The sequence below is a fragment of the Poromitra crassiceps genome (assembly GCF_964638095.1).
Source record: "Poromitra crassiceps genome assembly, chromosome: 23".
Taxonomy (NCBI): Eukaryota; Metazoa; Chordata; class Actinopteri; order Beryciformes; family Melamphaidae; genus Poromitra; species Poromitra crassiceps.
The window spans coordinates 16,320,998-16,345,997 of record NC_139639.1 but is presented as its reverse complement, the minus strand read 5'-3'; the positions used below and the strand labels follow the sequence as shown (position 1 = coordinate 16,345,997).

At 46.1% G+C, this 25,000-nt stretch overlaps 2 protein-coding genes across 2 annotated transcripts in view; both read right to left on the bottom strand.

Annotated features, from left to right (window-relative positions):
• Positions 1 to 415: 415 nt before the first annotated feature.
• c8b (complement component 8, beta polypeptide) lies at positions 416 to 3,009 on the bottom strand (the record flags this gene model as incomplete). Its single annotated transcript, XM_083659014.1, has 6 exons — positions 416 to 496; positions 1,134 to 1,306; positions 1,994 to 2,059; positions 2,185 to 2,221; positions 2,624 to 2,717; positions 2,924 to 3,009. The coding sequence occupies 6 exons, from the start codon at positions 3,007 to 3,009 to the stop codon at positions 416 to 418; spliced, it is 537 nt and encodes a 178-aa protein (XP_083515140.1).
• A 7,007-nt stretch (positions 3,010 to 10,016) lies between these two features.
• LOC310796991 (disabled homolog 1-like) overlaps positions 10,017 to 25,000 on the bottom strand; it is a gene marked incomplete at both ends in the record, with an annotated part of 26,241 nt that continues 11,257 nt past the window's right edge. Inside the window, 11 exons of the mRNA XM_083659257.1 lie at positions 10,017 to 10,106; positions 10,837 to 10,964; positions 11,560 to 12,162; positions 12,657 to 12,765; positions 13,224 to 13,271; positions 15,483 to 15,542; positions 16,848 to 16,913; positions 18,736 to 18,774; positions 19,395 to 19,514; positions 20,657 to 20,788; positions 24,032 to 24,130. Coding sequence (XP_083515383.1) covers positions 10,017 to 10,106; positions 10,837 to 10,964; positions 11,560 to 12,162; positions 12,657 to 12,765; positions 13,224 to 13,271; positions 15,483 to 15,542; positions 16,848 to 16,913; positions 18,736 to 18,774; positions 19,395 to 19,514; positions 20,657 to 20,788; positions 24,032 to 24,130 — 1,494 coding nt within the window. The remainder of the gene's footprint in view (positions 10,107 to 10,836; positions 10,965 to 11,559; positions 12,163 to 12,656; positions 12,766 to 13,223; positions 13,272 to 15,482; positions 15,543 to 16,847; positions 16,914 to 18,735; positions 18,775 to 19,394; positions 19,515 to 20,656; positions 20,789 to 24,031; positions 24,131 to 25,000) is intronic.

The window sequence follows — 25,000 nt, the reverse complement described above, 5'->3', positions numbered from 1 at the left end:
ATGGAAGTTGTGGATTATGTACAGTGTAGTTTGGTTGACTCACTTAAACCTTGATTAGTCTTTGAGTTATTTTGTCAATGGCACATGCACAGGATTTAATGCTTAAGACCCCTTTTATCGATCGCCATTGGATAAGGATGATTCTCCCTTTGCTGACTGACAGGGTGATATATTATTTCAGCTGGCTATCTTGATGTGTCTGTTTTGCCGCTGTCATGTTACAAGTAGGATGTGATCGTTCTGACTGAATCAAAACCTTTGGGTTATTTAGGGAAAGAACAGGTAGGAAGAAGAAGTATGTCGTTTATCCCCTCTTCTCACTTAACAGATGCCAAGACAGATGGGTCATGATCCTGCTGGGTGGCATGGTCACCTTGTCGGTCAGGGAACAACCCACCACCTAATGGGGGCGGAGTCAAGTCTCTGTCACAGACCAGGGTGAAGGTCCTCTGCTGTCATTGGTAAAGTCTCTGGAGGTCACCAGCTCATACATCAGAAAAATACATGTATTCAATATTACCATTTGAAGTTGATTGAATCACTTGGTCTTGCCCCCCCCCCCCCCCCCCCCGTACAATTGGATTGCCCCCAAAGTGCCAAATCCTTTCCTATTTTTTTTTTATTTAACCTTTATTTAGACAGGCGAGTCATTAAGAACAAATTCTTATTTACACTGACGGCCTATGCCATGCTGCAGCCTTTCAGCATCTCAGGCTATCTATCAACCTAGTTGTATTTGACATAGTTGCTGTTTGGGCTGCATCCTTTGCTGCTTTTTTAGCTGCACTTTGCAGTTTGCACACCTGTGATTACGGTATGCCAATGCCGTTTCCAACTCCCCTGCAATGTGTCAGCACCAAATAATCAAGTCAAATCAGGTCGGCTTCCTTGTGCACCATTGCACTTAAAGCTGCAAATTAAAGTGATTCAAGACTAGACACTACAGGAGCAGGAGGGAGATTATCCATCCATGAAATGGAAAAGTAAAGTAGAGACAGAAGAGATGGTACAGTAAAATGATGTATTATGAGTTTGTGAGATGCACGGAATAGAGGAGACAGGGTTCTGGGCAAAGGCAGCAGAGGACCACAGGGGACAAGGTGAGGGAAAGAGAGACAGAAAGACAGAGAAACTCTCGCCGTGCTGCGGATGAAGTCGGGGTTGTTTGTGCGCACGGCGTCGCCCCATAGCCTCATCAGCTGTGGGGTGGGAAGCTTCTTGGACACCAGTGCAGTGATGGACTCACTATTGCCGCCCCGTACGACGGCAATGAAGTCCTCCCCCATGCTGCCCTGCACTGTGTCCTCTGGAGAGAAAGAGAGAGAGAGAGAGAGAGAGAGAGAGAGAGAGAGAGAGAGAGAGAGAGCAAGAGAGACAGTGTCGGCATCCATCCAATTTTGCCAGGAAAATTATGTCCTGAGGGCATTGGATAAAACATGGAAACCCACTTGCCATCTCATTCAGCAGCCCAGCACAGGCTCCCCTCTGGACCCCCTGCTGTGACACTTAGGCCATGTTCACACTTGGAGGCCAAATCCGATTTGTGAACTTTAGTGACCTATTAATGACTTTATCCAGAATGGTTATATGAGTCTGGACGCTCCAAGTCTGATTTGTGTCACTTGTCCCAAACCACATAATGGAGGTAGTTTCCAATCTGCTTCAAATGTGCTTTTGACTGATGTGTCTTCAGTGCGGACGCGCAGATCCACCAAATCTGATTTGAACGTCACTCGCAACTCGTCATCAAATGCTTCTGCGCAGGAAAACCACGTCACCAACGTACATATTTACTGACGCCCACGTCGTTACCATAGCAACCCATGCAGATAGGCTGTTTAGGTCCGGACACACAGATCCGACTTGAAAATCAGATGTGTGGCAGTGCGGACACACTCCCAAATCAGATTTGGGAAACCAATCATGATAATGATGATTAATGACTTTATCAGCAAATCGGATTTGCCTGTAATGTGAACATGGCCATAGGCACCTTCTATGTTGGTGTCCACCTTGAGGCCCAGTTGCACACATAGCTTGTAGGCTTCCAAAGAATAATCTGAGAGAAGAAGAAAAAGACGAGATTATTACCTATATCTTTCGTATAAAGGCTTATTATGCAGGATGAAATCACATCACTGCCACTAACAGCTCCCACATATATCATTAATGGCAAATGCCAACCTGCGTTCACACATTCAAAAGAGCAGTCATTCAAGGGCTTAAAATGGACAACATGGAGCACAGCAGAGCAAGAATTCCCAAACCCGTTCATGTCAGTGCTCAGCTAGATTTAGCTAGACATTTATAAAGCCCTCTGAGACCTGCTTGTGAATTAGGGCTATACAAATAAACTTGACTTGACTTGACATGTCAAGCGCCCCCAAAATGCGTTAGACAAAGACACACAACCCATGATAAAGGTTTTGTCCCTGGAACTCCATGTTCAAGAAGTGTTGTTGTTTGTCCACAATGACATTCAAAGCTGCCCTCAGAAGGCATTCCAATGAATATAATTCACTACTCTACTGTATCTTTAGAGATAAGAGTGGGAAGAGGTGAATCTCAGATCAGATTAGTTCTTACAGTAGGTATTCTGCATTCTCACACTCTAGTGAATCACCTCAGTTGGTGAGTTGTAGTGAGGCAAGCAGCTGCCGGCGCAGTATCTGTTATCAAGCACTAGTCCCTCCAGATGACTGTTCAACATGTTGACTCTAACAGGAGAGGACTGGGGACAGTGCCCAGAAAGCAAACCATGTTTCGTAGCATCAGCATCAACATTGATTTGTGGAGAAAAGCGACATACATTATTTATGATCTAAATACCAGATGTGAGATGCTCACATTCCAGATTAATCATTGTATCATTATATTTGATTGACCAGTGAATAATTCAAGAACCAGTGGCAGAGCGACTAACCCTTTAGCAATGTTCTGGATTCCCCAGTACTCCTCAGCCTGGTGCCTACAGGCTTTGTGAACCGTCCCACAGGACACAGGTGGCATTTAGTCCTTTGTCTTCCAAAACAACATGAAAATTCATTACCTTAACTTCCCCATTCAAATATACAGTATCCAGGCTGCGAAAGTGTCATTTTTGTCAGGGAAAGGCATTTGTTTTGGCAAATGCTGGAGGATATCTGATTTTAGAACAAAGCTCTTGAGCAAACTAGGTCTGTCTTAGTTTCGTGACCAGTATGAAGCGGTAACCTACTAACCTATATTATACTGCAGTAGACTATATATCAACACTGTTTTTAAGACTTGCATTCATCTTGCATCACCCGTAGCGGTCTCCAAATCTGAGACTTAATAATGCAGGAGGGTAGATCTCTGAAGTTCTTGTTGTTGTTGTTGTGAACAAAGGCAAGTTTAGTGCCAAGGTGCTCAGGGGAACTGGGCTCTGTGCGTCAGTTGCACAGTATCTTTAATAGCCTGATTTTAAACCAACAAAACTGCTTCAGCTCAGCCAAGAACCCCTGTGCTGGTGGACCTCACGAAGCAGCTGCTATCCAGCAAACAATGCAATCTGTATGGGGTCTGTATAGGACAGTACATCTTGTGCAGTGTTATTACAGTGCAGTGTAGGAGAGTAGATGATATGGATATGGAGATGAGTTTGGTAGGTAGGTAGACCTGTTTGGGTGCAGAGGAATTGCCCTGCAGCTCGTCGCTGTGTGGGCTCGCATGATGCAGCTCGGCTGTTGCGTGACCTCGCCTTCTCTATTGGCATGTGCAGCGCAGAATTGCTCAACTTCGCATCACTGATGACATCACTCACTGTTTGACATGTGTCACTGTGGGACACTATGACATCACTGATGATGTCTTTGTGACATCACAATTGTTCGAGTGCACCGATGACATCACTGATGATGTCATAGACATTGTGACATCATCAGTGACATCACAATTGGTCGAGTGCACAGATGACATGTCATTGAGTTCTCGGCTCACGCGTGGAAAGCCCAAAACTACAAGGAGATGGATAACCTGAGATCGCTGAGATCAGAAAAACAATCCATTAGCCTCAAAATTGAATCCGAACAATTGGCTTGCCATGTGCTCGATAGCATGATTAACCAAGCTCTACTGGATACGAAGGACTTGGGTATGAGAGCACAGGACATCAATGTAGAGAACAATGCACTGAAGGAACAATTGGCGAGAGAGGAGAAATCAGAGGCATTTCAAACTTCGCTCAACCGTCTGAGAGGTCCATTAGCGGCCATCAGGAGCGCACTTGAAATTGTTGACGCGGAGATGGTGGCTCAGCTGGAGGAGGAGGCAGGAGGAGCTGGAGGAGGACTAGAAGGAGCTGGAGAAGGAGGAGCTGAAGGAGGAGGAGGAGGAGAGCTGGAGGAGGGAGGAGGAGCTGAAGGAAGAGGGGGAGAAGGAGAGCTGGAGGAGGGAGGAGAAGGAGGAAGAGCTGGAGCTGGAGGAGGAGGAGGAGGAGGTGTGACAGGAGGACTGTTGTCTCTGTTGTAGTGCTTTTGTGTTGAAGTTCCTTAACATTGTTTAAAGTCCCCCAGAAATTACGAGCATGTCATCTGCTATGAATTCAACTGGTGGAAATTAAATAGGCCTGTTTAATAGACTATGTTTGTATTGCATGAAATGGGCACAGAACAATCAATTAAATTTCATTTTGATTAATAATAAATAATTAATAGAAAAAGATGTTATAGACATTGTGACACCCCTGATGATGTCATATACATTGTGACATCATCAGTGGGACAAAAATTGAAACAGATAGAGCACACTTACTCCCTTGTTGTTGATGATGATGATGATGATGATGATGATGGTGGTGGTGGTGGTGGTGATTCACTTTGTCATATCAGCTTGGATGGAGATGGAGCACTACAGCACATCAGCAGAAACCTTGCCAACAGGATTAGGCTTTCACACTGACAAAATAAAATTATAGCAGAATCACTGAATCCTGTTTTTTGCTTCAGTCTTCAATAACCCACATCTGTTGACCCCCGGTCTCCTCTCGTTAGTTACCTCATGGGAAATCTTACACATCATCCGCTCACCCTCTTCTTCTGACAGGTGTCACAGCGAGTCCATGCGCTCCAGTCTGATAAGACACAGACAGTCCACTGGGTGAACTACCACCTCAGCACCCACAGAGACAGTCCACTGGGTGAACTACCACCTCAGCACCCACAGAGCGAGCTTCACGGACACCGAGCTCTTCATCGCTGGCTGTGACGGCACCTTATCTGTACTGTGTGGATAAAAGGAAACAAAACAAGCAAAAACAATACATCATCTCTACAATTTCCAATCAATATCTTTTGGTTTCTCAACAATATATTATTGGCATGAGATGATATTGCTGTTGACAGAAGAATTGACAGATCATATTAATCAGGTAAAAGACAATGTGAAATCAATCACGCTCAAACATTAAATCAACAAACTATTCAAAAGCATTTGATATAGGCAATGATAACAATGGCTGGGTTTCCCAAAAGCTTCTTTGCGCTAAGAAGCTAATTCAACCCTTCTTAAGGCCCCCTTAAGAAGCAAACGCGTTTCCCAATTGCTTCTTTACGAAGGCATGCGTTTCCCAAAAGCTTCTTAGCGCTAAGAAGCTTCTTTGACCCTTCTTAAGGCTCCCGTAAGAAGCCAACGAAGCCAACGCGTTTCCCGATTGCTTCTTAGCCTAAAATTATCTTCCAATTATCCTCCGTTAAGAAGGCTGCGTTTCCCAAAAGCTTCTTAGCGCTAAGATGATCTTTCGTTAAGAAGGTTTTGTAAGAAGGGTCTGGAGCCTTCTTAACACCTTCTTAATGACAAAACACTGGCAGATCCAGCCGCGTCAGGCAAAAGGAGATACTTGTGTCCACTGTTCCTCTTGTGTTTTTCCCTTTTTCCTTTCTTTCATGTACCCTTTAGTGTTTAAAATTAGGGAACACTTGAAAATCTCCCCTGTATGTATGGTTACTTGTGTTTTAAATGTTTTACTGTAGGCTATATTCCTCTAATCAGAATGGATTCCTTTTATAATGTTGTGGATTTATATAGCACCTTTCACAGAACCCAAGGTCGCTTAAATTCTGTAGTGTTTCTCTGTTTTGTTGTATGCTGTGTATATAAAGCAATTTGAACTGCAGTCCATGTCTGAAATAAATAATGTTTAATAAAGTTTAACATGACCATGATTAGGTGTTAACAGTGTTTCTCAACCACTGAGTCGTGGCCCACTGCTGGGCTCAGAGTGCCATCAAGTGAGCCGCTCCAGTTAAGATGCTTCTTAAGAGCCTTCTATTTTTTTTATTTTTCTCGACTGTTAAGAAGGCGTTTGGGAAACACTTATTTGGAGCCTTCTTAACTCCTTAAGAAGCATCTTAACTCCTTAAGAAGCTTCTTAACTCTTAAGAAGCTTCTTTGTTGGGAAACTCAGCCAATATCTGTCAACTGACAAAAGAACGTCAACAAGAGCTTTGATCCGTTGTAGTAGATATAGAGTAAGTAAAACTCCTACCATAGCAGGACCAGGCTCAAAGTGACATGGAGGAGGCAGCACAGCACATTGATTGAACTCTTCTGCATCACTACAGAAAGCATAGCAGTGTGTTAGCCAGCGAGACACCACATGGCTCTGCGTGTCAACACCAAACACACACCGGTCAATACTGTGCGGGGCATGAAGTCTGTGCTGCCATTACCATCAGCTCCTCAGACCCACAGGTGGAGCTCAATCACATTATTGAGCCCAAAAGCTCTGTTGTGTACGAGTAGCCCACATTTCCCAGCAGACCTCTGGGCAGGGGACACACACAGAGGATTCACCCAGAACCATTTTAACCGTTTAACCGAAGCATGAGAAACTTATCACTGAGGAATCTAATGTACAAATAGCCTTGTAATACTTATCTAGGATCTCTAGGTCTTTTTAACAATTCAATTCAGTATCGCACAAACTTGTAGCCTATATACCTGTATCATTTGCAGATGCGCAATTAATCTAAAATGGAAAGAGATCCATCAGATAAGACAGAATAAACATCCAATCGTTTCGCAAAGCTTTGCAAAAGCACAAATCCCTGTAACAGACTTGTGTCGTCGAATCACTTCAGCCATGTTTGTGTACTGATAACCTTTGAACTTCATTTGCCAATCTGGAATTGACAGAATGACACAACTTCTCCTTGCTCCATCAGACACTCAGAAAAGTAGCAGAGCTGCATCAATTCATCGATTAGATTAATAGATTAAATTAATCAACAACTATTTTGATAATCGATTTGAGTAATTAAACAAAATTCTCTGATTCCAGCTTCTTAAATGTGAATATTTTCTGGTTTCTTTAGACCTCTATGACAGTAAACTGACTATCTTTGGGTTGTGGACAAAACAAGAAATTTGAGGATGACATCTTGGGCTTTGGGAGACGCTGATCGACATTTTTCACCATTTTCTGACATTTTACAGACCAAACAAACTAATCGATTAATCGAGAAAATAATTGACAGATTAATCGACAATGAAAATAATCGTCAATTGCAGCCCTAGAGAAAAGAGCAGAAGAATAAAACCAAACACTGTTATATGCGTCATTCTTTGCAATAGGCTCAGTCCTGTGCAAAACACTGCATGCATACATGCAGGACATCATTCTTAAGCACACACACACACACACACACACACACACACACACACACACACACACACACACCTAGATATTCTAATAGCATTGTGCGATGAGTGAAAACAACAGTAATCAAGTAACCTAACCTATACTTAATAACAATAATTTGTGAATAGTTTCTCCTAACTAGTCACATAGCCATGATTGACTACACGGGTCCTCTAGTATGTGTGAGGAGAGCAGCCTCTGTTGGCTGCTTGTATTGTCTTTGCAGCAGATCGTGAGACTGATGCTGTTGCACAGTAACAACAACAGAAAGGTTAAATGAAATTAAGCAAAGAAAACCAAGGAGAAAAGTGGGAATCACATGATATTTTATTTGTGACTGAACAGTGGGATGGGTACAGTGTATGGGGAAGAAATAGACGTACAAAAGTCCTTTTTTTGTCACGACAATTCTTGATTTCATCATAAATAAAATTTACAAAATATGTCGGACTATTTCTCATTTTTCTTACAGGGTTACGTTTACCGTCTTCATTTTAAGTCTAGAAGTTAATAGTGATATCTCTATGGTTTCATATTATATAAAGTTGCCATCTCGATTCAGTGGAGCAGACCTACAAATTTGTTACAATAATGACCTGTTTATTGTATGCAATGGCTGGACAAGAAGAAGAACAGTGACTGGACAACAGAAAAACCTGTACAGTTGATAAGGCAAATGCACTCTGGAGTCTCCGAGTGTACATATGTATGAAGCCATATCAATGGGGTTATTAATTTGATTGGGAAACCAAACAGATATGTGAGTGGGTCGACACAGAATTTGAAAGCAAATCATGAACCATTTCAGAAATGTGGAATATCTAAAAACAAGGATGTGTAGGAAAACCCCACCCTGACTCCCACCCACTAAAAAGTGACTGTGACTTTTAAGAAATTGGCATGTGAATATTTTTCTGTCTATATTTTGTGTGTGTTTGAGGACCCCATCATTTCTTTCATCTGTCGAGTTTGAAACAGGTGAGACAGGTACAGCAGGCTTTACTTGTGAATGACCACGTAACACAGATTCACAGTTCATATGTCACCGACTGAAACAAAAAGAAAAAAGAAATGGCAGCAAAACAAACATCCAGTCGTCAGAGATGGAGGTGCTGGTAGGGCATTGCTTGAGCGAAACACAGGTGGTTGGCGTCCGTGAGGCAGAGAGCTTATCTTATGGCACAGAGGCTCAGGTGTGGGGACCGGGGAGATCTTATTTACAAAATAGATGTTTGGCAAATTTGATTTCACTAGTGACGCCTCAAAGCCATTTTCGTTATCTCTAACGATTCGGCGTCATCCACTCAGAATTCACAGCTTATAAAATAAGAAAAAGAAAAGAAAATCATACTTTAATGGTTTTTTTTGTTTGTATGTTTTAGACTGAAAAGGAAGCTGTAGAGAACAGTTTTGCTCACAGTTGAGTCCGCTGGATCTACACACAAAGTCTGTTCATGCAAAATGGACGAATCGGTCGATCAACACTATGAGAACGTTTGGCAGGTCCATCCAAAGTTTGGCAGGTCCATCCAAAGTTTGGGAGGTCCATCAGTCTCCGCTGGTGGCAGTTAACATACTGGTCAACCACATAGGATGCTGCTCCTCGTGAAAGTGTCTAAAAAAAGATGATTTGCATCGTCCATCCATGCCACCATGGCCTATAGAAACCCACTAATCCAACAACCTCTGTTCTGTGTGTGGGCCAATGATCAACAGTCACTTCCTGGTTGAAACGTCATTTGGACGATAAAGTCTGCTTGTCAGTCTGAGGAGTGAGTGCAACCTCTGGAGGGAAGCAGATCCAAGGCTAGCCAGCTTCTGATCGAACTTCCGATATTTATGGTTGAAAAATACAGAAGGTGTCTGTGTAATCCAGCTGTGAGAGACGCTGCTGAACACAGTCACTCGTCCCGGCACCTGTCAACAGTCGGCTGTCCTCTTCTCTTCCTGGTGAACTTCCATCTAGGCCTTCGAGAGCTTCCATCCCCTGTAAAAAGACAGCAGCATTACATTGGTTCAGTACTGCAGTCTGACCAGCAGGTGGCAACATTGTGCCTTCCCTCTCCTGAAGCCAGGCAGCGCTTCTGCTCCATCTGGGGATGCAATGGGGGGATGACGCAAAGAGGCAGAATGACAGAAAGCGTTAAACTAAAAGCGAGGCCCTTTTCCCAGCATGGCAGCGAACCGCTGAGCCGTGAGGAAGAATGAGACAACCTGACAAATGAAAATATAAAGCTAATAAAGGAACAAAGAACAGAAGAGAAAAGGAGAGCAGTTAGTTGGAGGATGCGAGAGGAATCAGTGACTAAGCATGCAGCGAGGGAGCTGACAACACCTACTCAGTGCCCGTTGTTCTCTAGCTGTCTTCCTGTGGACAGGTCTGGTCCTGAGGAGGATCGAGAGCTTCACCAGGGCCAGGAGAGAGCGACCTTGCAACAACAGAGTCCTGAGAGAGAGAGCGAGTGAGAGAGAGAGAGCGAGTGAGAGAGAGAGAGAGAGAGAGAGAGAGAGAGAGAGACACACACACACACACACACACACACACACATACATAGAGAGATAGAGAGATAGATATACAGTATATGGATTAGATAGAAACCTGTCAAAGAGAAGCCATCCATCTACAATATAAGCCATTTATTTCATTTTTCACATTCCAGCTCCTCCAGGGAATATGTGATTTGGTGATGGTGAGATGTTTTGCAGATCTTGCACTTTGCTTCTTCTACCTCACATGTGAACAGAAAGCCACCTGTCCGATCTCTTGGGAAAATGACAAGGGCCACAATTGACATGCTACATCATTTCATTTCACCGCATTAGCCCGTCTAATCAAAGCACTTGTCGATGCATAAATCAACTTTGACCTTTGATGTGTCATTTTGTGCCAAAACCCTGCACGTGTACAAGCAACGTTCCCAATTGCCTTGACATTTTTCAGAAAAAGAAAAAAAGGTAAAAATCAATCTTAATTTTGGTGGCATTAATCACAGAACCCTCCGGATGGGCTGCTTTGTGCATGTGATGTACGTCCTTTGAGAGACGATCATTCCGATGACAATAACCGCTGATGGATTACAGCAACACGTCAGTCAACTGTTAAGTCAATCCATTAATCGTGTTGGACGGGGACGTGACCCTGGTGGGGGGACGTGAGCCTGGTGCACGGCGCTCACCGATTGTTCCTCCTTAGCGTCGCTGGGGTCGCCCTCTGGGTCTACGGGGGAGTGATCTGTGGGAGGGTCACTGGCCTGGGAGGGGGGGCAGTCCGACGAGGAGCTCTGATGGGGGGCTGGAGTGGACGCTGGGAACAGAGGGAGAGGAGGACCATATATATGAGTTTGTTTGGAATTCAATGAACTCGACATTAGAGGACATGGGGTTAGCAGCGTTTCACCTTTATTGCACGCATCTCCTCTCACTTTCTTTTGCCCTGCATCTGTCAATCTGCACATCTGTATACTATCAGATAAAGCACCGATCACTAAAAGTAATCATAAACAAATGTATCTTTGCGTTGGTTATTTTTAAGGCATGGTTAGGCACGGCAGGGCCCATTTGGCGGTTGCAAAGTCTGACCTAAAAACTTGGGATTTGGGGTCATTGGGATTTTGGTCGTCAGGAGACATCAGTATCTGTATCTATTAAATCACTTGTTAAAAACGCACTCGCTTTTCTGAAACAGAACAATAAAATTGAACACAATAACTTTTATTTCCGCGTTTATGAGTGTTCCATTTTATTTCCGTTTCATATTAACGGTTTCATTTTTTGTGAGGCACTTTGTAAAACCTGTTTATAGAAAGTGGTTCACCTGAGATTTGAGATCTTTTTCATGTGTTTTTTCAAGATGTAACATTATGTAGGAGCATCATACAGTAATAAGTGAAAATACTCACGAGAGTCTGTGGACGGCGATGTGGATGTGCCCGGGCTCAAGGTCATCCTGGAGAGGTCGAGGTCACTACAGCTGCCTTCCTCCTCCTGGGCTGCAGTGGCCGAGGGCAGCAATGACTGGCTGCAGACCAGCATGTCCGGTAGGTACACCGGGCCCGGGGTCCCGCACCTGCTCATAAAACCAGCTCCCGCACATCCTGACGTAGAGGGGCCCTCGCCTGCGTCAAAGTCCCCGCCCAGGCCCTCCCTCCCCAGGCTCAGCTGCCGGTGCAGCTGGGGGCTGGTCATGGCCGAGGAGGGGGCCGACAGCTCGCAGCCTTGGGGGCACATGGTGGTGATGGGCACCAGGCCCTGGAGCATGGCGGCCGGGATGGCGTGGCCCCCTACGCCCACGGCCTGGGCCGGCATGTAGGCCGCCATGGCCGCCCACTGCTGCTGCGTGCTGGGGAAGATGTTGGCCTGGCTCCAGATGAGCGGCTGGCCCCCGGGGAGCACCTGGGCCACCTGCAGGGGGCCCTGCACGGGGAAGGCCAGCGTCTGAGCCTGGCCAGGGAAGGACTGCTGCGCCCACTGGGCCGCCTGCACCGGGCCCATGGTCATGTAGCCTGGAGGAGGAAGGAGAGGAGGGGGAGGAGTTTAGCATGTTGATAAAAGAAGGAATAAATTATTATTATTATTATTATTATTATGAGCGTAAATCATGTGTTCGCGCTTCAGAAGTGCATAAATCAACAAGCAGCAGAAAGAGCACTGTGCTCGAAACACGTTGCATATTCGGCATGTTTATAGCCTACAGTATATGTTCACCTGCTCATTATGCGCTGCTGTAAAATGAAAAATATCTGTCTCTTTCTTTAGGAACCACAAATGGGCCCTGTGACCTATTTTGAGCCCCGTCTCTTAGGTTAAGCATCTAAATGGCTTCCAGCACAAACAAACATGCTGCTTGGTGGTCCTGATCCAGTGAGGGGGAAGAGGAGGGGGGGGAGGAGAGATAGGAAATTCCTTTTGTTTTGAATGGCTGAATATCAAAGAAAAAAGTCTGTCAGTTTGCGTTTTATGTTGTGAAAAAGGCCAATGTTTCATGCTGGTGTGCTACCTGAGGGCATAGAAGTGGGGCTGAAGGGGGCGTACATCTCAGCAGGGGGGTGCTGCTGCTGGCGGTTGCTCCTGCTCGGGTCCAATGTGTTGGCAGGTGATGGAGGCATCTGAGAAGAAAGGCGCACGCAGGCGCGCGCGCGCGCGCGCGCACACACACACGCACACACACACACACACACACACACACACACACACACACACACACACACACACACACACACTGTCAGTCACCCAAAAATCGGTGCACACATTTCTCCTTTATCTGCAGCACTATGTACAGTAGAATATTCAGTTGATTCATGCCTCTGCGACTGTGTGGTGGCGCTAAAGCAACTACTCCTACTACCTTAATACAATACATACATAACATTACACATATAATAATAATATGATTGTAATATGAAGATGCACCAGTATTTAGACGTCCATCGATGTACTGTACCAATGGCATTCATGATCATACTGTAAACCTGCCTCCTTCAATTCTATCCACTCATATGGATTCCACAAACTGTAGAAGGCAGGAGGAGGGTTTGATGTTGTGTGTGGCAGGCGCAGCACTCACCGAGGGAGGAGTGGACATGTCGCCGAAAAGATCAAAGTGGTTGATATTCTGTGAATCGAACCCCGCCGACGAGGAGGGAGAGAAAGAGAGGAAGAGCAAACGTGATACATCGTGATAATGAGATGTGCACAGTCAAGAAACCTCAGGATTCATCTCCAAATAGGACATGGTGGTTGTGTGGGTGGGTGGGTGGCTGGGTGGGTAAGTAGGTGGGGACGTGAAATCTATTCACAAAGGCAAGAAACAACCACCCCCTCGCTCCATTATCAGAAAATGGATCTAAAATGAATCTTTCATGGCTGGGCTATAATTGAGTGGGTAAAAGGCTATTCAGTCCAATAAAACAGACTCTGATTAGATATTCTTATGTCTGCCAATCAAGAGAGGCCCTTGAGAGCCATGTGACGCATTATCATGCTGATTGCGCCGCGTGAGCAGATCCACGCGGAGGGGCGTCTGCGTTCTATTCCGCTAAATGAATGAATGAATACGAGAGAGGGAAGACGCGCCTCGAAACCAGCCGGCCGAGACGCCCTTATATAGGCGGGCGTGACCCCCGCTTCAGCCCCCCCCCCCCCCCCCCCCCCCCCCCCCTCCTCTCGCACGACACTAAAGGGGGAGGGGGAGGAGGAGGGTACCACGGCCTCGCTATGAGACTATGGAATGGGTAAGTCGCATGAAATGTATGTTACAGTCTCTGGGGCCATGCACAAGCAGACAATGAATCACCATAGAAAAAGCACACACAGAAGAACACACACAGGATTTGCATGCTACAACTAAACAGACACATGTACATGTACACACCCACAAACACACAACGACAAAATAATAGAAAAAGAAGAAGAAGAAGAAGAAGAAGAAGAAGAAAAGAATCATAGGGGAAATTACAGCAATTGGTGTTGCTGAGAGGGGGGTGGTGGTGGTATCCCGCTGCTTATGTCCTCTTTGAATAAGCGGGGGCCATAATGGATGCCACAGTTTGCATGGCACTTTAGAGCCATTACGGGGGGTGCAGAACGAGTGGGAGTTTGGAAAAGGGAAGCGTTGGGGTCGGACACAGAGCTCTCCCTGCAGGCCTTGATAGACATCAGGGGAGCTCCAGGCTCTCAAAAAAAAAGCTCCAACTGAATGAACAGACAAGCAGTAACACTTAGAGATACGGAGGCGCTGCTACTCCTACTGGCATGGGCTGTTTGGGTGAGATAGCCAGGGTCGGGTGCAGTTTCTCTGTTTGATATGCTGAGCAACAAGCATCAAAACAGGGGAGAGAGGAAGGCACTTTTGCGAGGGCCGCTTTCTTTTAAAGTTCGAGTGGACATTCTTTTTCTCTCTGGCTGAATGTTTGGGGCAAATAGGATTGAATAAATGTTTTTATTTATGATTTGGAGAGATGCGATAGCAAGGTCACTGCATGGCGGCGGAGGGAAGAACTCATAAAACCGAGCAGAAGGGAAAGAAATATATTTTCACTTTGCTGAATGGGAAAACAAGGCGCTCTGCACACAGTATGTTGTTATCTGATGAAATGAGTTTCCCCGGGGAAAATATATTCCTGTCCATTACGGCGCTGTTTTTATGAGTCTTCAATGGCTTTGTATGGAGCTGCGGCTACGCTACGCATGCAGCTCCACCACTCCACCCACAAACCTCTTGTCTTCATCCTCTGAGGAAGATGGAGCAGACCCCCCCCCACCCCACACACACACCCGTCCCCCGTGTGTTCAGTACCACCAGTCAAATGGGACCAGTGAACAGAACCATCACCATCACAGATTTGGTCGCGGCCACGTGGTCGTGTCGAATTCTGCGTAGGATTGGATTTTCGAATGCGAAGCCCGCCTCTCTCTTAATGTCCTGTGAAATCGGTGACATGTCTTGACTTTGGTTGACCAATCAAATTAGTCTTATCTCTTTGAGCAGGCTCGGCGTGACCGATCTAGCTTGATTTCATCGTCAACGGAGATGTTGAACGTGAACGCAGTTGTTCGTCGCCCAGGAGACCTTCACCATCATGATGGCCTGCAGGCAAAATCTAGATCTAAAAGACGCGGATACGCTGAGTAACAGAAACGGCAAAGAACGACATGCTGCGCAACTAAAAATATGAAACGCAGCAGCACAAAAACATGACATGGAGTCATGGACATTGCAGGGAAGGAACTGGGGGGGTTTAAGGTATTTCCTTGGAGAGGGTCTTACAGAGAGGTGTGCAAGGAGGAGAGTGAGGAAACAAATAATAAAAACAACAACACCTACAGTCATGAAATGGCGTTTTGGGACGTCATAGATCCCTTCCTTCTGCTGACTGGTTGGGACCTGCATTGGAGTGGAGGTCGATTCAAATGAAGAATATAAGTAACAGAGCATCACTCTTCTGTCTTTAAAAAAATAAAATCAGACTGGCTGTTTAGAAACAAAGAGCTTACAAGAGCTGAGACATTTCTGCCGAGCTAGAGACAGATCACTGCATCCATTTAGATTTGAGTCCATACAAACATTTGTCTTTGTCTTTTTTGAGACGTATTGTGATGTTTTAGACTACTAGAGCGACTGGCGCTACGCAAAGTCTACAGTCGTTGTGCCGTCGAATCAATTCTACTTAAATCAATATTGATTGTAAACAATGCTTGAAGATGGTGCACGCTGCTTCTTTGGGCATTAAGGAAGCCTATTGGAATTCTGCTCCGGTACGTCTCAACTACCTCTCGTCTGACAAGAGGAGAAAAAGCCACACGACGCTGCTCTTCTTTCTATGTTTTTCTCACGTGTATCTATGAAGGACAGTGAACCATCTCTCTCTCTCTCTCTATCTCTCTCTCTCTCTCTCTCTCTCTCTCTCTCTCTATCTATCTATATCTCTCTCTCTCTCTCTCTACTGGTTGACTTTGGCTTGGCTTTCGGTTACGTGTTCAAGTCTATTGATCTTGTTTCATTCTGAGATCAAATGGCATGGCAAGTGATTAATCTCTCTCTCTGCATCTTTCATCTTCAGAGAAGAGCGAGATACAAAGAGGGGAGAGAGAGAGAGAGAGAGAGAGGGGGGGGGGTGAGGGGGTAGGCTTAAAGCACACAACAGGTCCCTAGAGGCCTACGCTGGTCCCTCAATGGTGTGAGGCAAAAGGTCAACGTGGTGGAGATCCCACCGTAGGAGCTTCGGGTATATTATCCTGACTGAGTGAACAATTGACCTTGACTCTGCTGCGCCCCCGTTTGAGGCGTTGTCTTCTTACATGAAGCAGCCACTCTTCTCTCTCTCTCTAAAAACGACCTGAGTGAGTCTTCTTCTTCTATAATAGATCTCGCAGCAAAACACGCTGGCTTTTTGTTCTCTTCTAGGCTGGCAAAATATTGGCCTTTCATCTGTCAGCCCGCGTGAAATACTGTCGAACCAGCAGAAATCCCACACCTCTGATCTACATACAACCGAGAAGAGCGAGATACAAAGTGGCAACCGGCAACTCCTTTGCTTTTGATCTACAAAACAATCAGCATTTTGTAACTTTGAGAAAAGGCGCTATGTGCAGTAGTTATGTAGTTAGAGTTAGTGCTGTTTACTACTTGTCATCTACCACAGGGTATGAGGAGGGAGGACGGGGGGGGAGGGGATGCTTGTCTCTGTACCTGATAAACGCTCTCCTCTGACTGGGGGCCACGGAGGGGTTCGTGTCCAGCCTCAAACACTATGTACTACAGAACAGAAGTAGTGGGCGGGGCACAGAGGCGTGTCATGAGAGTAATGAGATGGGAAGATAGGGAGATAAGATCAGATTAGATAAGAGAGGTATGGCAGATCAAATGGAGAGATATAGCGAGAGGAAGACAATGAAGAGGATCGATGGAAGTAGGAGGGAGGGAGGGAGGACGGGGCGAAGTGGAGGAGGTGACATGGGGAATGTTAAGGGGAGGAAGAGAGAGAGAGGGGGGCGTGAGACATGGGGAATGTTAAGGGCAGGAAGAGAGAGAGGGGGGGGCGTGAGAAAGCGCAATGGAGAGAAAGAGTGAGGTGGGAAGAGGAAAGAGCACAAGTATAATAGGTCAGGCAGTATCAAGGCAATGTGGAGGTCTTAGAGGTCAAGAGGTCAACAGCTCCACCTCTCCACTGCAATACAGATGCGGAGGTCAGAACCTCTCCACTGCAATACAGATGCGGAGGTCAGAACCTCTCCACTGCAATACAGACGCGGAGGTCAGAACCTCTCCACTGCAATACAGACGCGGAGGTCAGAACCTCTCCACTGCAATACAGACGCGGAGGTCAGAACCTCTCCACTGCAATGCAGACGCGGAGGTCAGAACCTCTCCACTGCAATGCAGACGCCGAGGTCAGAATATTCGCTTGAGATCCATGAGTGAAGTATATTCCAAGTCAACCCAATCGCCAGAATAAAACGTTGGCATTTTACATTTCTAAACCACGGATAGTTGGCTACAACCTCAACGTAAATTTGAAACAAAACGGCGGTTAATTTGAAAACCTCACGGCCTTTCCAACGTTAAACGCAAATAAAGCAACTTTGGTTATGTTTAGACAACTTGGTTAGGGTTATGGTTTGGGTTAGGCTTAGTGTAAATAACAAAAACATGTGACTTACGGTTGAAATGTCGACTTTGGCGCAAACTCCGGTGTGAAAGGCAAGTGTTTGCGCCCCCACCTTGACCGCAACGCCCTTACTGGCCAGTGGCCACCGCACTATTTCAAGTCGCCCACTCTAGAAAATTGCTATACACGTATCTAGAAATGTTGATATGCAACATATTTTTGGTTCAGAAACGTTGACGTTCTACGTATCCATGGATCGCAGAAACGTACGACGTCAACGTTTTATTCTGGCGACCAGGCAGACAGTAGCTCCTCGGAGGCCCACACAAACGCTTGAGAGTCTCATTTATGGATCTCAAATTAAGATTCTGGCCACAGTTTCTTCTGGAGTTTTGTCAACCAACATCAACATAATAAAAAAAAACTGCAAATGGAATGTGTGATTTACTGGCAAAAAAAAACGGCTACAGAGCAAAGAACAGAGATGATTTTGGAGGGTTTGGGGCGTAGCACTGAACATAGCATTCAGAGTAAGAGTTAGTGTTGTCTGTATTCAGTGTGAGCAAAACAAATAGAAACTCATGTTGAGCCAAATGCACGAGGGCGTGGGGGGTAACAACCAGTCGGGGGAAGGGGGAGGGGGGCATGTCTTTGGAAAAAATCAGAACATTGACACAGATCAACTTAAAAAAAATATGGTTTTACAACACTGCACTGGCAAATGGGAGTCGAATGGTTGAACAAAACTGTCCACTAGGATGGCCTACTGTGTATTACTGGCATGGTGGAATATCATGGATCATTAATTCAAGCAGATCGGTGACTGGAGAAGGTGTTTGCTGCGCTGGGTATTAATTGTGTCGGATTCCCAGTTTAAGACGTAATAATCACGACGAGTGATAACACTCGAGAAGCGCCAAGGTTCAGCGGTGTGTCATTCCTGTTCTGATGGCCTGTGTGCGCTCGTACCTGGTACACCGGATCGTCCACCTCGTCCTCCAGGATGGTCTGCAGGGCGGGGGGGGGGGAGAGAACATGTCATGTCGTCATGGATACAGCACAGCAGAGGCATACACAATGGGAAGTAAAGGGAGGAGAGAGAGCGAGCGAAAAAACAACACGCAAATTCCTCGTAATATTTCAAAGAGAGCATTTGCCTCACTCTTGTCTTAACATGATCGCAGACTGATAGTGTGTTTGTCATTGTGTTGCCCCCTGGTGACACACACACACACACACACACACACACACACGCGCACACCTACACACACACCTACACACCTACACACACACACACACACCACACACACACACACACACACACACACACACACACACACACACACACACACACACACACACACACACACACACACACACACCTCCAGTGACACGTACCTTACTCTAGTGAACAGGAAGCATCAAAATCTGTTACTCGGCCATTCCCTTCAGATTATTCAACATAGAATCAGTGTGGCGGCCAAATGCAGTTTGCAATGAGGCCACTTGAGGAGAAGCTGGAAAGTGTTTTTGTCGTGTGAATGAACGGCTGAGTTGTGAGGTGCGACCTTGCCGTGGGACGGGTAGTCAAGCAGAGAGCGAGGAGGACGCAGCCGCTCCGATCCTACCTGGTAGACCGCCTGCTCACACTGTTTGTCCTTCTGGGCCTTCTTCTCCATCTCCTCGCGCTGCTTGATGTCGTAGATGAGCGTGAACAGGTCGCGCAGGTCAATGATGAGAGGCTCCGCCTGGACCGCCAGAGGAGAGGAGGGGAGTGGGAGGAGGAGACGCAGGGCAAAGAGAGGAAGCAGAGCAGTGTTTTTGGAAGATGAATATGAGAGGGGGAGATAGGCTTCCTCTGCTAGAGGCCGAGCTTGCCTGCCTGGTTGAAAAGAGTGACTTCTGGACTCAATTTCCCACAATTCATCACACCCTCACCTTTGACCTCTGCCTCAATCCTTTGTTTAAGAGTTGGCCTACCCTGCTGCAATTTCCTACCTTATGTGTGCATGGATGAAAAACCACACCTTTGGATTACACACATCCAAAGATCACACACTGTGTTACCACACACTCCTTAATGTATCACACATTATCTTCTCACCACTCAAAAAATGGTGAAATGGGACTTGGATCCTACGTGTTTGAATGTGCACGCCAGTCAGAGGCGCTATGGTCCAGTCATCCTCATAATTACCTAATCAGACAATAAGCAGTTAACTCACACCACGTCAAACTTTGTCAACGAGCATCGGGACAACAACACTACAGTACATTCTCTTCAAATCTGTGGTAATAATTAGAACCAAAAACTTTCCAGGCTATCAAAAACGACCAATTAGCATTTAAAAAGAGAACACTCAGTTGACGCAAATAACACTCTGGCAGCCCTACCGAAGGTTGTCGGCACTTGGGCAGCGATTGCTGTGAAGAGCTGATTGCGTTTGTAAATGTCAACTTGGCTAAACACAATTCAAGACACGTTCAAATTCTGTTGTCTTTGATTGGGAACTGGTCATTTCACCACTGATCAAATGTAACGATTCTGTGTTTCAGTGTCAGCTTTGTTCACTTGCAGATCATAGTATCTATGAACTCCTCTATCACTGTCTTGTTCCAAACATATCTGATTCACAAGCGTGCAAACCAACTAGCATCTACTCGAAACTACAAGTGAGTGAGCAGTGACTAATTGCATGTGAACATTTAGAAACACAAGTCCTCCTATCAGACTATTCACTTTGACTTACATTTTGTTTTGAAGTATCTCTCTCTTTCTCAACTAGCTTTCATCTGTAGCAATGATTTCATGCAGTTCTCAACCTGCATCAGCTGTGGTTGCTAGTAGATTTGTGCTGCAGAGCCTCTGTCTATTGGGACAAGCACTCACCGATTGTCCGGTCTTGATGGCCACAAACCTGTGGTGGCCCTCCTTCCCACAGACGTAGCCAAAGGCCCGGTGGTCCCTGGTGTCCTTGGCGATGTAGCTGATCTCATGGACCGAGTGCTGGTGCAGGAGCACCTAGATGGCAGGAAAGGGGGAGTTGTTTGAGTCACAGCGAGGGCCATCATGCACAATCTTATATTATGGGAGCCAGGCAAAAAGGGGCGACGTCACACCTACGTCTTATCATCCTTTTGACGATGGAAAGAGCACGTCTTTCTCATTTGATATCCCGCCATCTCACAAAGACATCAATGTATTCATGTTGCATTTCAATACAAAATGCTTTTTTGTGAGTGATAGATGCAGGAGGGTCAAACACTTTGAACCCTGTGTCTGGTGTGCACTGTGCGCCGACATACCTGTAGAGCAGGGGGGTCCAAACTTTTTTGAATGGGGGCCAGATTAGATCAAATGAAAATGCCAGGGGGGCCAGCTGCTTCTCGCATCATATGGGTTATAATTTTTTTTAAATCAAAAATCACATACAAATGTACTCTTAAGTATTTTGTTGACCATCTGAAAACATTAGTTCTGCATGTGCTGTTCCTACTTGGTTCCTGTACAAACTGTATGATAGTGCTGTCATCGTTAGGTGAAGGGAAAAAATGCAAATTGAACTTGCTTGATTAACCAATACTGTGTGGAGGGCCACATACAGTATAGTATATTTTGAGAGACAAGCCGAGGGCCGCTTAAAATCTGTCCGCGGGCCGCAATTGGCCCCAGGGCCAGACTTTGGACATGCCTGCTGTAGAGTGAGGCTAAAAGTGCCTGTCTTACAGTGAGAGAGGAGTTTTTCTGTTGACTTGCAGAGGTTTAATTCTTATGTGGGTACAAATCTACAAATTAGGATTTATTTATTTATTTTTTCTTTATTTTTGCCGTTTTCACATAGGGTGTTGGAAATGTCTTTATAGTTCTTGACAGGGACTAGCCTCAACCTCAACTCAACTGCCAATTTGTACTAGTTTCTTCTCTGCTTATGTATTTCCAGCTTTCATATCTCTCAGCAGGTTACGAGATGCTGCGAATTTAGTGCTTGAGTAACACCAAATGAGACCGCCGAGCCACAGTCGCAGGGTGGAGCTTTCATGGGAATATTAGCCGATGTTAGACGTATTTCGGCGGGGCGCGTCCCTAGTAACAGCTACAGATTAATGTGAAATATAAAACTAATATGACTCGTCTACTGTACACGACAGAGAATCATGTCAGCTTTACATAAAGCATTTCCATCTAAATGCTCGCTGACGGCGCCTGCGCTGTGATGAGCCCCCATATTAACCATAACAGCTCAAGAGGGATATTTATGAAGTGTGGAGTGTTATTTACTGGGAGTAATCAGTAAATAAAACGGAGAGCATTAGGGGGGACGATTTCCAGCACAACAAATGAGCATGTCAGAGATAGTGGGGCTGGTTGGGGAGGGGGGCACGGGGGGCTTAATGTTCTATTTCATTACCGGCGTAAGACACGCTATCACCACTACTCATATTGAAAACGGAAGCTATCAAAGAAGATGGGTCCTTCTTTTGGGGGTCTCGATGCTTGATAGGTGGGGGTCGGCAGCCGCAGGACAAACGGCGTTGCATAATTATCAGTTTAACGCTAACGACAGCTGAGGTGGAGCGCGCGGTGTAATTAGCATTAGCGGCGATGATCATTAAGGGGTGGAACGGAGCGCTAATTATGGGTTAGCGCTGATGAGCAGAGTGGGCCTATCTAGCCAACGCTACGCCCCGGGACGGGGGAGAGCAGAGCCCCTCCATCATCCTGTAATGGAACAGCAGGCCTCCGAGTCCTCCAGGGGGAAGGAAGCCAGGATGCAGGGGAAACAGCCCGTCTCATAACATCGCCGTCACATCGCTCACCACGCTATCATTAGCGGACAGCCAGGGTCTGAGCCATCTTAAGTAGGTCCTCCAGCGAATCGTATATGTCAATGCCGTTTACTCAGGGTCAAATATCAAGCGTACCTGCATTTGAATGTTTTCCAGTTCAATTCGTATTGGCTAATGGGCAAATTAGATACAAGATAGATACAATGATGTTATTGCTTGTATTTGATTGATAATTGAAGATTTTTTTTATTTGAGCAGAATTCCTTGTGGATTGGACATACTTTTCTCCCTGACAGAGATGGGAAGTAACTAAGTACAAATACTTCATTACTGTACTTAACCCACATGTGTCGGATCTGGATCCGCCAAGCGCTGGGCACACATCGCCTGAACCAAGTAAACTCCCTCCCTACCACTAACACAAGTGATGAAGGACTTCGTGCTCCATCAAAACTGACTTGAAGGACTGTCTGTTTATGCTCACAAACACCTGGTCCTGGGATCACATCACTCCTGTCCTCCATTCTCTCCACTGGCTCCCCTTCAAAGAACACATTTACTTCAAACTACTAGTCCTCACCTCCTCCTCCCCCATTGCCCCAGCCGAGCCCTCCGATCCTCATCCACTGTTCCCCTCACATCCAAACTCAAAAGCTTTGGAGACCGAGCATTCTCAAGAGCAGCACCCGACTCTGGAACTCCCTCCCCCAGCCTGTCAGAGAGACTCACCCTCACTCTCCACTTTCAAATCCCAACTCAAAACCTACCTGTTCTCCCAAGCTTACAACCTCCCCACCTCCTCCCAAAATCACTAAACTTCAACAGTGACATGTCAGGTGCAAATATTCAATGATGAACTTATCATCAATGACATCATCACTGTTGACATCATCTTCAATGATGACATTATTAAACTTATCATCAATGACATCATCACTGTTGACATCATCTTCAATGATGACATCATTAAAACCTTCGACAGTGACATCACCACTGTGATGTCGTAACCTTCAACAGTGACATCATCAGTGAAATCATCAATGATGACATTATCATCAGCGGTGACATCATCATCGACAACAGCGCTAACATCATCCATCATCATCATCATCATCGGTGACATCAACAGTCATCATCATTGGTGGTGACATCATCTAACAGATTACATTTCAGAGCTTGTCATTTTTACTTGAGTAAACAAGTTGAAACAGTACTTCTACTTAAGTAAAGAATGTGTGTATGTTTCCCATCTCTGCTCCCTGAATAGATGATGCAATGAGCGATATGTTAATCGTGCGGCGTGCCAGCCAGGCTTACAAGATGGCGCCTCTGGCAGCCGTTGTGAACTGACGCGTGCGAGCGTCTGCCCTCTGGATGCCCTATATGCTGCCGCTTCACAGCAACAGCTGGCAGGGGGCCTCACAGCGGAGCTCCGCCACGGGCCCTCCCCCCCCCCTGCCGCCGACACGGCACTCACCCCTGATCTCTCGTCGTAAATCTTGATCCCGCCGAACGAGACCGTCAAGAAGACTCTCTGCTTGTGCTCCCCTTTGGAGCGTGCCGAGGACGCCATTCCCTGTAGGAGATTTGAAAAGACAAGAAGAAAGTAATGAGGAGATGAAAGGATACGCGTGACAGACAGTGAGCCTTCTTCTCTTCCGACTCAGGTGTGACAGTGGGAGAGGGAGGGGGGAGAGGAGATAGGGAGGGAGGATGGGGGTGACAAGAGTTACATAAGGTGCAATGGGACCGAGTGTTCTTTCATGTGCCTTTTCTTGAAGTTTCACTCTCGGAGGAATTGGCACGTTGCCTTTCTTCAGCGACTCTTATTACGTTATTATTATTGTAGCCTTTCTTTTCTCCCAGTGCCTTTTTTCTTTCCCGCTCCTGAAGTCGGCCCGCCGCTCTCTGCAACGTGACACGGCCCGCGCCGGCGCCGGCTAACAACTAGAAAGGTGGAGATTTGCTGACTGGATGGATCGCGCGCTGCTGACCGACCGGCTCGCAAAACGTGGCAACTCCACACATCCTGCTGACTGTACAACCACCCCAGCCTTTGAAGTGCATTTTTTCCCATGCGATCTCAGCTCTTTTTTCACCCTTTCTTTTTAAACATATTCTCAACGCTAACGAAAAACAATTAACATTTCCACCGCGTCTCCTTTTGACGCGTACAAAGGCGTGACCCGTGTGCCTGCTGTGTGTCTTTTATGTGTACAGGAAGCCTGCGAGAGAAGGGAAGAGATGAGGTAGAGGAGGAGATAAGAGAAGAAGAAAGACCTTCCTGCCGTGCTGACAATGCCTCTGACAAGTCTGAATGCTCAGTAATGTTGACGAGTGAGCGCCCTCTCCTGTACACTCCGCCCACCCACCACCCCCCTCTGTTAAAGCTGAGCTGATATCTCCACCCAGGCCATCATTATAAATGGCATTGAACACCATCAAG